General features: G+C 42.1%; 1 protein-coding gene across 1 annotated transcript in view; it reads left to right on the top strand.

The window, feature by feature from the left end:
* Positions 1 to 17,122, top strand: part of LOC101859525 (spermine oxidase) — a gene marked incomplete in the record, with an annotated part of 28,147 nt that overhangs the window by 6,162 nt on the left and 4,863 nt on the right. Inside the window, 7 exon segments of the mRNA XM_005089012.3 lie at positions 2,324 to 2,473; positions 3,921 to 3,990; positions 6,035 to 6,146; positions 12,401 to 12,611; positions 13,242 to 13,442; positions 14,607 to 14,747; positions 15,703 to 15,792. Coding sequence (XP_005089069.2) covers positions 2,324 to 2,473; positions 3,921 to 3,990; positions 6,035 to 6,146; positions 12,401 to 12,611; positions 13,242 to 13,442; positions 14,607 to 14,747; positions 15,703 to 15,792 — 975 coding nt within the window.

Here is a 17,122-nt window from a genome sequence, read left to right as displayed (position 1 = left end):
ACACTGACATGCAAGGACTGCAACAGAATCTGCGCTTCAAACATAGGAAGAATTAGCCATGAAAGAAGCTGCATGAAGAAAACCTTGAGACCATCTTAAGCTAAGCTAAATTGACCGTCTGCATAGACGAAAAGAGCCATATTATATGTTATACGTACACATATGTCCATTAATTTATGCACATTGGGCACTTTTAGAAAATGGAAATGCCCAGCATAATTGCTATTTATTATTTTATATTTTACTATTACAGCCTCGGAAGTCAGCAAACGTGGGGGGGTGTTCATTCTCTCCCTTGTTTTACATCCGACACCTCCTTCAATTGCAAATATCTCGACTTCTATTTAAAGTAGAAGGGTATCTTTACCATCAACATCGAGACAAGTAAACAGGCTTTGAGAGGACATCAATAACTCCAGATGGCCCAAAATTGACAAGCGCCTGACACCCCTCCCCCTCCGCCGTGACACACTTTTAAAAGTATGTGCAGAGCTGTACATTCTTATATTATCACTCAGAACCTGTGTACTTTAATCGGGGTTGAGGGTTATATAAATATCATTTATTATTATTATTATTACCTCTTTACTTTAGTTGTGTTTTTTAAAAGAAATTAGGTGCGTACTTTTAAAGAAAGCGATATCGCTTACCAGGGTTCTTGTCTCTATGTAGTAGACTACAATAATATCAATGATAGCCTACCCCCCTGTAATCAGTTTCAACGGTTTTTCAAATAATAAGAATCATTTTTTTTTCACAGGGCTGGTTGTTTATGGATTTATAATAATGTCTCTTTAGCAAAATTAACTTCTGGTAAGGGCCTACGATTCTTCGTATTTGTTTGAGTACATTATGTTCACACAAAGAAATGAAGTGGAGAACATTTTTATATAAGCCCTCGTATGAGACCTCTGTTACAGTTTTGGGGCATTTTAGAAGTACATAGTCGGCCAAATGTCTAAGCAAGAGTATCCCCTGTACAAAAGGCCACTTCCCATTTCTCCCTTTGCGGGTTTTTTTACATTGAAATGTTACTGTTTAAGGTGTCCACCTGTCTAATAATAAGGTCACTTTTCTCCTCAACAATGGATAAGCGTAATAGACAATTTTGACTGTATCTCATAGAGACGGTGTTACCCATATCCTTTTTAACATTATTACCGTGACTACTAGAGCACAAATAATATGACTCTTTTCAACCCCATCTGAATTTTGTTTTGTCTAGAGTGCAATTATCTATCATTCATATCTCTCCTCCTTTTTTGTGTTTGTTACTCTCTTGTAACACCTCTAATCTCCGGGTGGCGTCGGTAGCCTAGTGGATAGGCTACCGGACTCGTAATCGTGAGATTGCCGGTTCGGGGATCGAACCTCAGCTCTGCCCGACGTGTGTTCTTGGGAAAGGCACTTTACACGAATTTCCCACTTAGCTCGATCCTTCGGAGATAGACGTTAAACTAGGAGGACCCGCCTCTTAAATAACCGAATGGTGTTGATAGGGGCGTTAAACCCATACCATTTCACCATTTTGTTCTAATCTTCGGCACTTAAAAGATCTAATTGTGTTGCAAGTGCCATATGCCTTTAATAAAACAAGAATACCCGGTACATGGTTTTCAAAGTTTTTGTATTTTAGTGGATCGGTTTTTAACGGTTTCATGGGGAAACTTGTGAGAATGATTCCCACGTAATTTAGGGTTGTTCTTTCTTTCGGGGGCGAGGGTTATTTTTAAACAAAGGATCTCCGTCTAATTGCTCAGATGTTGCATCAGACTCAGCCCACATTCGCCCTGACAGGCTTAGTTAAATCACCCCCCCCCCTCTTACGCTATTTAAGTTATGTCGAAATGGGCGTAAAACACGGGCTCGTACTTTTCAAAATAACAAAGTTTTTTTGGGTTGTTTTTTAATAGTAGAGGGTTTTACGGCACTCGCAACTGCATAATGTCATATTATGAGCGCCAAACAAATGTTTTTGCAGAGTCTGAGTATAGTAGAGGGAAGTCACTTTGAGTAAAGCGGGCGTATTAAGTACAGTCGAAATTGTCTAAGACGGCCGCCTATTGCCGATGAGAAAAGATGTCTTCTTAGGTGGGGTTTTACACAGTGTCCTTATAATGTTTTTAAAAACGCAAGGGAGATAATGAGAAGTGGACCTCTGTACAGGTGATTGACGTGTACAGGTGAACGTTAGGGCAGGTTCAACTGTATCAGGAAAGGGCTGTTACCGAAATTGGCACGGTCAGGTCTGGCCACGCTTTTTGTCCCTCTACTTCATACAACAATAATACTTTCATTTTCAGATGGCAAGACTGCAGACTTGGGTGCTCAGTTTATTCACGGCAGGACTGGGAATCCTGTGTATGAGATTGCAGCAAAGTTGAAGAGAATTCCCTTTGCGACGTCAGTAAATCCAGTGGAGGAATCTTTGACCAACCCTGGCGACATCTTTTACACCTCTTCTGGGCACAAAGTAAACCTTATTAGTTTTAGTTTAAGAAGGAGCTTTACGCACGGCACTTGCTACGCAATAAAATCATACAAGTGCCGAAGATTATAGGTTTTACAAACATAAAAAAGAAAAAGGATTGATAAGGACGATAGATGTTTGACACCAAAGAACAAGAAAACCGTACCAGAGCACCCGCTAATCACCCTCAAGATGAACCTTGTTGTTATTCTCACGGTCAGGTCACAAGTCTTATCGGCGTCACAGTTTTTAGGTTTCCAGAGTTGTTGATATAGTGAAAATGCATGTTACTTAAATTTCGAAGTGAAGTAGAGAGATCTCATGCTCTGCAAGTTCTAACAACGGGGCGAAAGTTCCTACACACTTTCCCCACAGACCCGGAAAAGGGGACTCTCATGGTCTGAAGGTTTCGGTGTTCGCCTCTCATTCAACAGGTCCCGGAGTCGAACGCGGGTAGCGACGGAAAATTTCTTCTCTAAAATGTTCTCCTGTCGCCTGCTTCCGTCTTCACTTTCTGACCCCACCACCTCACCTCCTTTGACCCCCTCCTCTGGGCTCCTGACTCTTTCTGCAGCCTTTCTACTGCTACTCCTTGGCTCCACCTTTCTGCTGTCTTTCAGCCACACTCCTGATCTTATGGTGGGAAAGATCGACACCCAGCCTTCACTGATAAGGGCAAAAGATCTCGGAGATCCCGTGTGCAAGTTGGTAGTCCAGAATCGATGAGTAGGCTTCGGCCTCCACCAGGGCAAAATTCAAAATTTCCTACCAAATGAAAATGTTTAATATGTCCCGTAAAACACTTACAAACAAAAAGAAAACAAAAGACTCGGTAATCAACACGTTCATAGGGTTGACGCTGGGAAAGTCTTGCTTTTTACAGTTTCACGCACACATACACAAACATACGTACTCACACATATCTAAGTCTTTCTCTGATTCGAGAAAATCCTACTTTTGAGCTCAACATACCCCCTTGTTCCAAGCCCCACACGCATTTTGATCCACCCATCGCCATTACTCGGATCTTCAGCTCATTATGTCATCATCATCATCATCATCATCATCATCACCATCACCATCACCATCATCATCATCATCATCATCATCATCATCATCATCATCATCATCATCATCAACATCATCATCGTCATCATCATCATGTGTTATTCAAAACAATTAAGATCATGTTCTATCAGAATAAGAAATTCAACTACTACTGTTGCCATTCTAAATGTCACATTATTATCTCTGTCTCATAAAATTATGATTTTGAAAAGGTTTTGCTAGTTTGTTTTCTCCATATTTTGACATGCAATAACAATTAATCATTAACGTTTCCCTTTCATGTTTGAATCTCTTTGAGATCTTTGAAGCTTTATGGTTAGCTCTCTCTTCATCCTTTAGTTGGATGCATTGCAGGGATTTTAAAATAGAAATCTATCCACAGATTGAAAGGGATGAAGTGAAAGAGTTAATGGAGCTACTGAGTGAAGTTCTCGAAAATGAGGTGACAGATGGTAAGAAAAAGTGATACTGACTAGTACTTACTTTACTTTTACGTTTTATTTTTAGTGACTAATAATGACAAACAATTGCAATTGGCTACTTTGAATGAATGGATTGGTGAGTTTCAATCATTGAACGTAGTAAGAATCTTTGTGAGGGTCAATTTAACTCCTCCTTTTTCCCAGCCCTTTTGAACATTTACCAAAAGATAGCACATTTTAGCATTGTGTAGATATTGTTACTATTGTTATTGTTTTTGTTTCTGGTGCTTATTACTTTCCTTCCTGTCCTACACCCCCCCCCCCCCCCCCCCCCCCTCTCCTTTGTTTCATACTTATAAAATTCTAAGGAATTTGAAGCAGCATGCAAACTATGGCATTAGCCCAATGTTGTTAAGGTATATTTAACTATCAGTATTCAGTTCCTCAATTCAAATGTTAAAATGAGAATACTGATAGAGAATCCCAACACCTTCTTCCTCACTCAACCCCCGCGAGCCAGTGTGTCACTTCTCTCAAACTTGCCAACGCAACGCCCGTCTGTGTGACCTTTTGTAGCCCGAGCTGTAAAGAAATATTTTTGTAGATTCATAACCTCTTTTTGTCGTTGTTGTTTTCGTTTGTTTTTTTTCGAATCTACATTTTGTGCAGAAAGGGTGCTGTTTGCCTGTGTAAATGTTAGGATTTACGAGGTGGATCAAAAAGTTACCAGACTGCCATGTTGTTATATACGAGGTATATGGAATTGACCGTCGTAAAATGTATTCCTCATTGCACCATTCAAAGAGTCCTCTGTTGCTTGATTACAGAGATTCACTCTCAGGGATTCATGTTTTCAAATAGCCGCCTTTCAAGTGCGATTTCTTCAGCTTTGGGAACAAGAAAAGAATCACATGTAGCCAAGTCTGGTGAGTGTGGTGTATGAGGCATCAGAGTTATTTTGTTCTGTGTGAAATGTTGTTGAGCTTAATAGCGGTATGCTCGGGGCATTGTCGTAATAGAGAAGCCAGACATTAATTTGCTGCACACAATTCCTGTAGTTCTCGTCGAATGCTCTCCCTCAAACGCCTCAATACCTGCACAAAGTACATGTATAGTCGATTGATTGATTGTCCTCGAGGAATGATTTCTTTTAGTACATTGCCCCGCCAATCGTAAAAAACCCTCACAAACAGGCACTCCAAAGTGTTCCTAACACAATGAGCGTTCTTTGGGTGTGGCGAATGGAGGTATCTCCATTGTGGTGACTGCACCATTGTTTCTGGGTCGTAGCAGTGCAGCCAAGTTTCATCGCCAGTGACGATTCTTTGAAGGAAGTTTCCATCAGAATGAGACTGAAGAAAATTTCCAACCACATCTCTACCTCTTTACCAGTCTAAGATGCCAGTTTAGATGTTTTGACATTAACCATAAGAAATCCTCACACTGCGTGTGACTTCATCAACAGTTTAGCGACGGTCATTTAGGATGGCTCTGTCCACTTTTTAAAATCAGATTCTTGTTCATAGACAATTACTGGGCCGTCGTGAACGCAGCATTCGCCGCCGAAGACGGTTTGCCCAGCTTGGAATTTGGTGAACAACGAGAAGAATTGTATGTGTTCTTGATAATGAATAGTTACCAAAAGTAACCGACAATATTTCAAATGTCTCTGTAGCTGTTTTTCAAAACAAAATACAAAACCCGGCTTCGTTTCTTGACTCGTTCATTGAATCCATTCCCAAGAAGACGTGACAAATGGAACAACAATTTTAATATCCCAAAGCTGCAAAAAGTTTTCAAAAGATAAACACAGTCGCCGATGAACGTGAAGTGGCTTCAGAAAGTTGATTCCAAATTAAAGTAATCGATAAAACGTTGCACGTTATGACGTAAAGGCTTCTGTTGTCGTCAGTATTACATTAGACAAGAGAACGAAATTGTTTACTACCGGAAACACCCAGGTCTGTCACTTTTTGATCCACCCTCGTAAACTAATGGGCTTGAAGTTTAGGAATGTAATTTAAAAAGAGATGTTTGACCTCGTTTTCTTGTAAATGACTGAAAACTTCTGCAGGATATGGTAAATCAGTGCAGGAAGCCCTTGAAAGTGTCTACTCCAAATTTCTATCGGAAAACGAAGGAAAGATAAATCCTGCGATGGAGGAAGTCTATGAAGCTGCGTACAGGTACACATCTAAGCCAGTTGGTGTTTTTGGTTGTCACGATATGTATGGAAAATCTTATTTAGACTTCCCCTCGAATATTTGCATAGGCTGTATAATATGATGTAAAGACAGGACAGATCATATTAATATACGTGTACACCGACTCGTAAGTGCATACGGAAAATGTATGGAAGCTTAATATTATAAATGTTGGCAATATGTTGAAACTGTTTTCTTTAAAAGATTTACTTTAAAGCATAGTAGCACAGACAAACTTTCTCTAACGGCCACTTGTATTAGTCAATCAGCTGTACAATCGGCCACTACTCATTTCCCCCCTTCTTTAATTTTGACTTATAATGACACTGTATAAGACATACACCTGTCTAAGCCGGCCACTTATCTCATCCACTATGGGTGGCCGTCTTAGAAAGTTTCGACTGTAGTTTCTATACCTTGTTTTACTATCATTTCTGGATAACGTAGCTTTATGAATGCAATTTTTAGTACATGTGCTTGTATGGTCATTCATGCAAATGAAATGACAATATTATAGTTTCTTTTTGGCCTTTACATTATAATTGTGCTTTTTCTCCCACGATATATCATTGTATTCTAAGCCTTAAGCTCTTTGTTGTCGTGCTTAAGGCAGATGGGTAACCTCTTTCCTCATAATATATCTACAGAAGTTAACAGGACAACATTTTTCACTTATTTTCGCCTGAGTTCACAAATGTCAGCAGATTGTTGAACATGGAAAGTGGACATTTCAGCGTTTTATAATTCACCAGGTCTCTTGTATCTAGTCCGAAGGATTTATATCTAGGTAATATCAACAGTGTTTGCCCTCTGTCTCACCTCGTTTTAAATTGTGATTACGTGAATGACCGTCAGAAGTACCCAAGGACACTTCTCCCTTGAGATAAGTTCCGGGTATTTACCTTTTCCTGTGGTGTGACCTAAATCTCATTTTGCAGAGGTTACTGATCTAGAAAATACAGCTGTGCGCAGCTAATTCATGTCGAAACGTGAACCGCAAGTGAAATCCGAAGAAGAAGAAGAAGAAGAAGAAGAAGAAGACGATCTCTAACAAACTTTCCTAGGTCGTCTTTTTGTGATTTCTCCTCAACTTTTGTTGTTGTTATCCATTCACCTCCACTGTAATGCTCCTGAGTCCCTGCTCCCTCCTCCATTGCCTACTCGCTTATCCTGTTTGTTTGTTGTCTTATTTTACTTTTTTTTTGCCTGCTTCTTAGTAATCTTAGGCTATGTAACTCGTTGTGTATGGAAGTCTTAGGATTTTCCCCCTACTTTGTTTTGTTGTGGTATTAGCATAACCTTAACAGTTCTTCTTCGAAATTAAAAAAACAGTACATACATTGCTTTAGCGTACTGGCTTATATTAGTTACTTTATTCTTTCTAATCATTAGCTCGTGGTGAGACCAGACACAATTTAATAGAAAATGATATGTTTATCCAATCCGTACTCTCTCTCTCTCTCTCTCTCTCTCTCTCTCTCTCTCTCTCTCTCTCTCTCTCTCTCTCTCTCTCCCTCCCCCCCTCTCTCTCTCTCTTTTTTCTTCTCCCCCCTTGTCTATCTCTCTCTCCCTTTCTCTCCACCCCCTCCCCCGTGGGCCGGGGGTATATAAATACACCATCTGTAGGAGGTGAAACTCCTCCAATGACGAAGTGTCGCACACGGACCCCTACCCTCTTGGATCCGAATGCAACACATACTTTGGTGTATCTCCCTTTTCTCTTTCCTTCTTTCTTACTTCTTCTATCTCGTCGTCGACCGTCGACCGCCGACCTCATGTGGAGCAAAAGTAGAGGTCACCCATCCCCTAGAATGGGCGCCTCGTTGACCGTGAGGTGCGGCCCTTGCCGAGGGAAACCGGGTACCTGGATGTTGAGGTGAGATCAGTCTGCGGACTGTCCCTCGCTAACACACCTCATTAGCCCTGGTTTTCCTCTAAGACGGGAGGGTGGCACAGCCCTTACCACCCAATCGGTTAGGAGCTGAAACCCCTTCAGTCCCTGGGTCAAACTTGACGGGAGGGTCTTGTACTCTCTCGTGGAGAGTATAGCTCCGGGGTAGCTCTGGCACAGCTCAGGTCATCCAAGCAATGTGCCCCCAAATCGGGCTCGATGGTGGGTGGGGAGCTCCGGGGTCGAAACATCATCAAATCACATACTATGGGACCTTCGTCCATTAAAAATCCTTCCCCAGCTCCCAACGTTATGAAAAAGTCTCGGCTCGCGTAAGCGGGTGCGGCCGCCGAGCCGAGCAAACCAACCCCCTACTGGAAAAAAAGACCTTTACGGCTGTCTTCCCTCTTCCCAGGGATCTTCCACGGCAGCCGTACTTGACCATTCGTAGCACAGATGTGCAGAAAAAGATCACAGATCTTAACTTATTTAAGACTGGAGATGCACTAATACAAGTTCTGGGATACATTCCTACGAATATATAGAAACTGTCCTCTTGTGCACTCCTCGTCAAATATGCATCGGAAACAGAACTGGCCGGACTGGAAAGATCACGACCTTCGGTGGTGTTCCTTGTGTATCCGAGCGACATCAACAGTTCAACCAGTCGAAGGGTGTGGTTCGCTGCCATGAGCTGAAGGGCTGCTCCAATGAGGAAATTGTGGCTGATTGCGAAGGTGTGGTCGAAGCCCGCCGGATTACTCTTCGATGGGGGGAGGCCACACTTAAAACTAATACGATTATTCTAACTTGCGATTCGTGCCGCCCTCCAACCACCGTTCGGGCATCATACTTGGTCCTGGACGTGCGACCTTATGTGCCAAACCCTATGCGCTGCTTTCAGGGTCAGAAGTTTGGCCAAAGCCAGTCGCGATGCCGACGTGCAGCCGTGTGTCCTCGCTGTAGCAAGACTGGACATCCTGAGAAGGAAAGCAAGGCTAGTCCTAGCTACCCAAATTGCCAAGGTCAGCACACAGCCTTCAGCAAAGATTGCACGACTTGGATCCAATAACGCGTAATCCAAGAGTACAAAGGGCGAAATGGCTACTCTTTCCAAGAAGCCGTCAAAGCTGTCTGCCGCCAGTTGTGACCCCGGTCACTGGCCGGTCATATGCGAAGACAACCCGGCCAGCCATGAAGTCGGCCAGTACCTCTACTGCCGACTTCCCTGCGCCCGCGGTCAACAGGAGAATTTGTGCACAAAGGAAAAAAGTCCTTGCTACTATTGTGGCACCCATCTTTGATGTGCCACTGTCTAAACGCTTTGGGGTTCTAGAGTGGGATACGGTGGACCCTTCCCACATCCCCTCTTCTTCCCCTCTCCCTCTTCAATCCCTTTCCCCCTCTTCTCCCTCCTCACACCCCACCCCTCTAGTGAAGTGTGAGGTATCCACTTCCCCCTCTCCCGAGCCCTCCCCCCCCCCCATTCCCAGCCCGTTCCATCTGCTCCACATCTCTCCAGCATTTCCTCCCCTACCTATAGACGAGGACAACCCTGACCCCCCTCCCAGCCTGTCCCCTGGAAGGTCGGAGCCCTTCCCTCCTCCCCCAAATCCCCCACTATGCAGCCGCCCAATCCAAGACAGCTGCCTCACCCGCAAGGAGGAGTCAGAGTGTTTCTTCGAAGCCGGGGCCTGTGTGCTTCAATTTTTTTTAAAAATGCCTTCATAATGGCAGTCCTGCAATGGAATGCCGGCGGACTCCGACTTTCCAGTGCAGAATTGCAACACTTATAGGCCACATTGTGCCCACTTGTGGTCTGTATCCAGGAGACAAAGTTCGCCCCGGCTTCAACCATAGACTTAAGAGGTTTTACTGCGTATCAGCATATTCACAAGGAGAACCAGATTGTTTCCGGGGGAACCACCATCTACATCGACAACAACACACTCCACGGACAAGTACATCTTAGGATGACCCTCCAGGATATTACCGTACGGGTCAACCTGCACAGACCAATCATGAATACCAAATTACCCCCTCAAAATAACTCAACAAAACGATTTAAAGCTCCAGCTCCCAAAGCCCTTTATTTTGCTAGGTGACTTTAATGCCCACAACCCCCTTTGGGGAGACAAACCCACAAATCAGAACGGGAAAATGATAGAAGATTTTTCATTTCATAACAACATCTGCCTCTTAAATGATAGGTCCCTCATTTACAGAAACAAATGCACTTGTAGCACTTCATCCCTAGACCTCGCCTTTTGTACCCCTGACCTAGTCCCAGAACTAGAGTGGTCAGTGCTTGATGACCGTTCGGACCAATTCCCAATTCTTTAAAAAAAACCGACCCGATCCCAGAGCGCTTCAATTTTGAAAAAGCACACTGGGACGGGTTCGACATTGAGTGTTCACAGATTTTGAACTCCACTTTTGACCTCAACTACAACGAATTCCAAGAAACGCTTCTAGAAATATGTCGCAAATACATACCAAAAACATCCCCAAAACCCCGGAAGAACAAGATCAGGTTCTCTGGGGAGTGTGATGATGAAGTAAAGAAAAGGAAGGCAGCATATTAGAGATCCGTCGACAACACCATCACAGAAAACAAAATTAATTCTTGAAAAGCTCGAGCTGAGGCACGTAGAGGTCTCAGGGACAGCAAAAGACAATCGTTCAGAAAATACATCTCGAGAGTCAACAGTCAGACACCACTCAACCAAGTTTTTAAAATCGCGAAAAAAAATTGGGTAGACGCACAGACACCATCCGGCACGTTCAGAGGCTGGATGGAACCACAGCTGAAACACAGGTAGACATCGCAAACACAATAGCTACATCACTCTTAAAAAACTCGTCCAAAGCAAACTACAACACGACCTTCCCCCCCAAAAAACAACTAACAGAGAACAACAACACCTGAACTTGCACTCAAACATCATTGAAACCTACAACGCAGACGTCACATTAGACGAACTAACATCGTGTGTCTCGGACCTGGGCAATACAGCCCTGGTCCGGATGACATCCACAACCAGATCAATAGACACTTACCCACAGAAACACTTACACTCCTACTAGACATATACAATGATATGTGGCGGTCGCACTCCTTTCTGCAGAATACAAAAACCTATAGGAAAATATCCCGGTGCGAAGCTTATCTTCACAGATGGCTCTAAATCGGCTGTGGGGGCCGCTGCCCTATCCTCAAACAGTACACACCAGAGGAGACTTCATCCCGAAGCCTCCATTTTCTCTGCGGAGGCCACTGCCATTGACATGGCACTGGACTCCCTAACAAATATTTCCTTATCTTATCTGACTCTCTGTCTTGCATCACCTCACTTACAAACTAAACACCCTTAGACCCAAAAATAGTTAGGTCACACAAAAAAACATTCACGCTTTGACTGAAGCCGGGAAAAGTATCGTGTTCGCATGGCTACTTAGCCATGTGGGCACCCGAGGAAACGAACAAGAGGACCTCCTGGCGAAGGAATCCTTGTACCTTCTGTTGGGATCAACGACGAGCACTCTCCCACAGACTGACTTTAAAAATAAAGTAAAACACTACACTTCCAGTCTGTGGAAGACTCATTGGAAGAAACAAATAAATAATAAATTACACAACATAAAGCCCGAACTGGGTCCTTGAAAACCTTCGGGCCTCTCCAGAAGAGACGACGTAATTTTTACTCGATTACGCATCGGACACACGTCCCTGACACATAAATACCTCCTTCAGAGAGATGAAAAACCGGTCTGTGTGGGATGTGACACAGATTTTACCTTTAGACACATTTTAGAAAAATGTCTAGACTTCGGAAAGATCCGAAGGAAATATTTTAGATCAAAAAAATTGGAAGATCTGCTTTCCGTCGTTGATCCCAACAGAATCCTTAATTTTATAAAGGGCATTGGCCTTTACGGAAAATTAATAATAATAAACGCTAATTTTTTAATGTTATTTAAAAAGTTATTTTAAATTTAAAATTTATTTACATCCCATTTTTAGCATTTTAGCATTTTAGTAGAGGTGTTGACCTGAGTCAGGCTGTGCGTGAACTGTTGCGAATGGAACCAACTTTTTTTTTGCGCGCGTTCAATAAATGACCTTATGCAGTAGCGAGCGCCGTAAAACTCTTACAAAAACAAACCTCCCTTTCTGCAGTAGCGAGCGCCGTAAAACTCTTACAAAAACAAACCTCCCTTTCTCTTTTTTCTCTCCCCCCCCCCCTCTCTCTCTCTCTCTCTCTCTCCCTCTCTCTCTCCCTCTCTCTCCCTGTGCATACTATGTAATATATGCCTTAATCAAATAAAAACATGTCTCCCCCAGGTGGTTCAGCAAGTACGTGCAAGTGGATAACGCCACTGATGACCTCAGCCAGTTGTCTCTAGATTCCGAGTATGTCGTCTTGCCCGGAGACCGCTACACGATTGTGGACAATGGGATGTCTGGTCTGGTGGCCACTCTGGCAGAACAGCTGCCCCCAGGAGTTGTCCAGCTGAACACACCAGTCTCTCGCATTGACTGGACTTGTGAAGAAGTGAGTGCAAGAGCCAGTTATTTTTTTAAAAAGTTGTGCTAATGTTATTTGTGGGGGTTTTTGATTTTAAAAAAAAAGAAGAAATTTTCATTTCTTTTTCAAAATCATTTATCTCACTCAGCCCTGAATCTGAGATAGCCGGGTTGCGCACTTCTGTGCTAGGCCCTGAACCCGACAGAATCGGGATGGAAATTTCTACTGCTTAGAAACGTAAAAAACAGACCCACTGAGAACAGAGTCTATTGGTGACCCTTGGCCATTTCTTTATAAGAAACAGACTATTACAAGGGAAGCCTACTCTTATTGATTTTGGACCACCAAGGGATCTTTAACGTGCCCAACTTGCATACAGGACCTCCGAGATTTTTCACCTTTGTCCGAGAAGGCTAGGTGTAGATCTTTCCTACCATAAGTTCAGGGAGGTGTCTGAAAGACGGCAGTAAAAAGGAGTCAAGGAGTAGTACTAGAAAGACTGCAAAAAGAGCCAGGGGCCCAGAGGAGGGGGCAAGGGAGATGAGTGGGTGAGGGGCAGAAAGAGGAGACGAAAGTAGACGACAGAACATTGTTAGAGAACAGGAAAGGATGTGAAATATCGCTTTTTTTATTTTAAAAAAAATGAATCTCCTTCAGACTGACAATCCAAGACAGTCATCTGGATCCAAACCCATACGTGTCACTTGTGAGAATGGAAACACTATAGAGGCAGACCATGTGATTGTCACCATCAGCATCGGTTGTCTGAAGGCCACACACAAGACTCTGTTTCAGCCGTTGTTACCCGCGCCTGTACAGGAGGCTGTAGAACACACGGGTTTTGGATTAATCGGAAAGGTCAGTTTTATTTCTAGGATATTAAACTCAGGAAAAAGAGATAGAGGTAGACCAGTCATAATTAATTACCGAGAGAACTTAAACAACAGGGTGACGGGAAAAGGCCTGGGTTGTTATTTTTGAAAGCCTTTCGGCAGAGAAAAGAGTTGCCACCCATGATAGTTGATGTCTTTTGTTTCAAATCTGGAACTTGCAGACGAAAACTTAGTTGCAACTGAACCCCCATTGTATTTATGGTACACGTATTTTCTGTGTGTGTTATGCAGTATGTCGATGTGTTTATTGAATATGAAGAGCTCAAGAGAAATTAGTCATTTGTAAGGGGGAAAATATTGAAGAAATCTGGTTCTCCTTCAAGTGTTCATAAGGACTACTGCTGTGCGCCGTACTTCCCATTTAGTGTATAATATATGTTACGAATAAGTGACCGCAGCTGTTTCTGATAAAAAAGGATATTGAAGACCCCCCCCCCCCCCCCTTCAATCCCAAGACAACAAAACAAACAGAACAGACCAAACAATAGATGAAAACCGACAAGGGCAATAACGTGACATTAAGACTTATGCACCCCCCCCCCCCCCACCCCCGTAATTTCTCCGTTTTTACTCTTCAGTTAACATTAATTTAAGGAGATTGTGTTCAAGTGAAGATATGATTGGGTTCATGACTTTTTGGAAAATTCTTTAAGTGTGTTAAGGTCCAAGTGGAATTTTCAGTTTGTGTTGCGTGAAGTGTTTGCAAACATTGGCGATAGTTTTGACGCGTGAATAATAATTGTGTAGCGTGTGAAGGCTCATATAATATGTGACATTATTACGGTGCTGAATGGGAATAATTTCCAAAATGTTTGTGAGGATGTTGGTGAATGTTGGGATATATTAAGATGTTTGTGTATTTTTTGTTGTTGTTCACATAGTATTTTGCAAGTGCGTTTGTGTAAATGAGCCTTTGGGGCGTGTTACATTTGAAAGTAAAGCTTAGAGATTAATAGAAGCAATATGAGAGTAAGAGATTTTGTAATGGTAAAGGAAATTTGCAGAAAACTGATGAGTGCTTTGCTCTATGTACATTACACAGATTCAAGCCTAATGTAATGCTCTATCCATTTTGTATTCATCTCACTCAAAAGACAAAGATATGAATATAATATCTCCTTTTTAAAAGATTTTCCTGCAGTTTGAGGAACCTTTTTGGGAAGACCACAGAGAGTCCACACAAGACAACTTCTTTGAGTCATACGAGTTCCTCTGGCTGGATTCTCATTTACCGACCATCCAAAGTGACAGAAGTAAAAGGAAAACCAAGGTACTACATGAGTAAGAGAGAGTTTTAAAAAATTACATTTCTAAAAATGTCTCAGAAGTGTATGCTGCAGACGGATAAACAGAAAAGGAAAAGGCAAAGATAAACAAAAAATCAAACATAGGGAGCGGCAATAGGTGACAGGAAAGAAAACTCAAAACGGAGTCTGAAGTATAAGCATAGAGAGTAGATGTCAGCAGATTTAGAAATGTGAACATCCCAGTGCACACTGTCAATCGGTTTCATTTAATTTACTGAGTTGGTGCCAGCTATATTTTCCTTCTTGAATGAGACAAAAACAATCGTTTTGGCACGCTATGACCCGAACTGAACCAGATTCAATGGTGACCTTAAAATTCAAACACTTTTATATTTCAAGGTCGCGAATCAGGCCGGTAGTATTGTGCCAAAATGGTGGCCTTTGACCATCTGTGATGGAGAATCTAGCTCGCCCCGACTCCATCAAATGAATCCGATTGGCAGTGTTCACTGGGTATTCGGTTACACAATACATAATTAAAAATTTAGTTTACAGTGCACAGTTGAAACTCCAGTAATTTCTTCCAAATGGTAGACTTGGCGTATTGATTGATATTGTTCAACTCGTAATATAAATGAATGAAAGTGACATATTTAAGTGCATCATTTTCAGGTGCAGGTCTGGTGCAGACCCTGACGGTCATGATACCCTATTCCTTCCTGTTGTCTGTCTTCTTGATCAGCTCGGTTTTTGTCTCTGTCTTATTAATTGCAAAGCTGTTCAGGCCCTCTGTGTATGTTGTTCTTTGTCTTCCTCTGCTCTTTCCCCCCTTTATCTTTCGACAAAGCAGCAGTTTCTCTAGTCCATTGAACCTATTTACGTGCTCAAAGAATTTCAATAGTTTTTTTCTGATGGTTATTTAATGATCTATTAAAGTATATAATAATGTTTTATTTGTGGCAATGTTTTCTCCCCCAGAGTGGCCACCCGTGGTGGTATGGGATTCATAGTATGGAGACAATGTACATGCATCCTAGGGTGTTGGAGATATTCTTGAACAGAGAACAGGTATGCCATACCCGGACTCCAAAATCATTAATATGAAGACCACAAGGAGAAAAAACAAAAACTAGTGTTCACATTTTAAAGATTTATTGAGTTTTGGGCTGCTTAAGGATACAGTTAAACTAACGCAGCATAGTAAAGAGAAAAAAACTGCAAGGTCCATGTAGGCTACATGTAAAAATATAGTTATAAAATATTAGATCCTTTGGGAGATATCAGGCTTTTAATGTTAAACCACGATATTACCAACATGTGACTCTATAATTTGTTCCCTTGTAGAGATTATATGTGAAGCAGCGTGGTGGAATCAGGCTCTCGTCAATTTTTGGGCATATTCAGTTATTGGTATGATCTTAAAGCTTGTTCATTTGTCTTGCTTTCAATGAAAAAATTTCCCTTCCATCTTCAAAAGAAGTGGAGATATTTTGGATTGAAGGAGATGGGGGTAACCTGATTTAAGAGGTAAAATTAACGAGAAAATGGCATCCAAAGCTTGGTAAATTCCAAAGCTGGAGAGTCCATAGAAGCAGTAAATTTTTATTTTAGTTCCTTTAATCGACGTTTTCGGGGAAATCCCCAAAGGAATGTGTTTGTAAATAGACATAAAAGGTGTTGAGTAAAAAAAAAATTGATAAAAATTGCTAAGCAGGTAGAAAACTGCTGTTTTCTTCAATTTAATTATTTTGACCCGAGCCTGATTCCACCATGCTGCCTCACATATGTATTACAACAAACTAAGACTTGTGGTGAAAGGTGTTTTTAAACAGCTTCTTACTTTAAAAGCAACAATTGATTTATATACTCGTATATTGATTAAATGTCACCTGTTGAGTACCCAGTTACAAAGACAACTTAAAGCCTGATTCGTAATACAAGATATCATAATTTTACACCGTGAGCTGAATTTCACCATCACCATCACCATCACCTTCATTTATACCGTAGTATGGCCCACCGTTGGGACTCTGCTGTAGATTTTGCAACCAGCTTCTTCCATTCCTCACGATTCTCTTGGTCTCCATCTACCGTGTGATGTTCCAATCACTGCAAGTCCAGTCTTTGGTGTTGTGTTCCCATCGTTTTCTCCGTCTGCGTGTTCGTCTCCCTCCTTCTGTTGTTCCCTGTAGAATAGTCCTGGCCGGTCTGGAAGATCGTTTGACGTGCTCGTATCACTATAGTTTGTGTCTTTTTCAAATTTTGGAGTTAGGAGGTCTTCGTTCGCCCCTATGGCGTTCCCAATTACTTGTACTGTATTTTTTGGTTCTCACTGCCTAATTGGTTGTGTGTGATCTCTCTCTCTCTCTCTCTCTCTCTCTCTCTCTCTCTCTCTCTC

Source organism: Aplysia californica, unplaced genomic scaffold (genome assembly GCF_000002075.1).
Source record: "Aplysia californica isolate F4 #8 unplaced genomic scaffold, AplCal3.0 scaffold00002, whole genome shotgun sequence".
Lineage (NCBI taxonomy): Eukaryota > Metazoa > Mollusca > Gastropoda > Aplysiida > Aplysiidae > Aplysia > Aplysia californica.
This window is presented reverse-complemented; position numbering and strand designations above follow the sequence as displayed.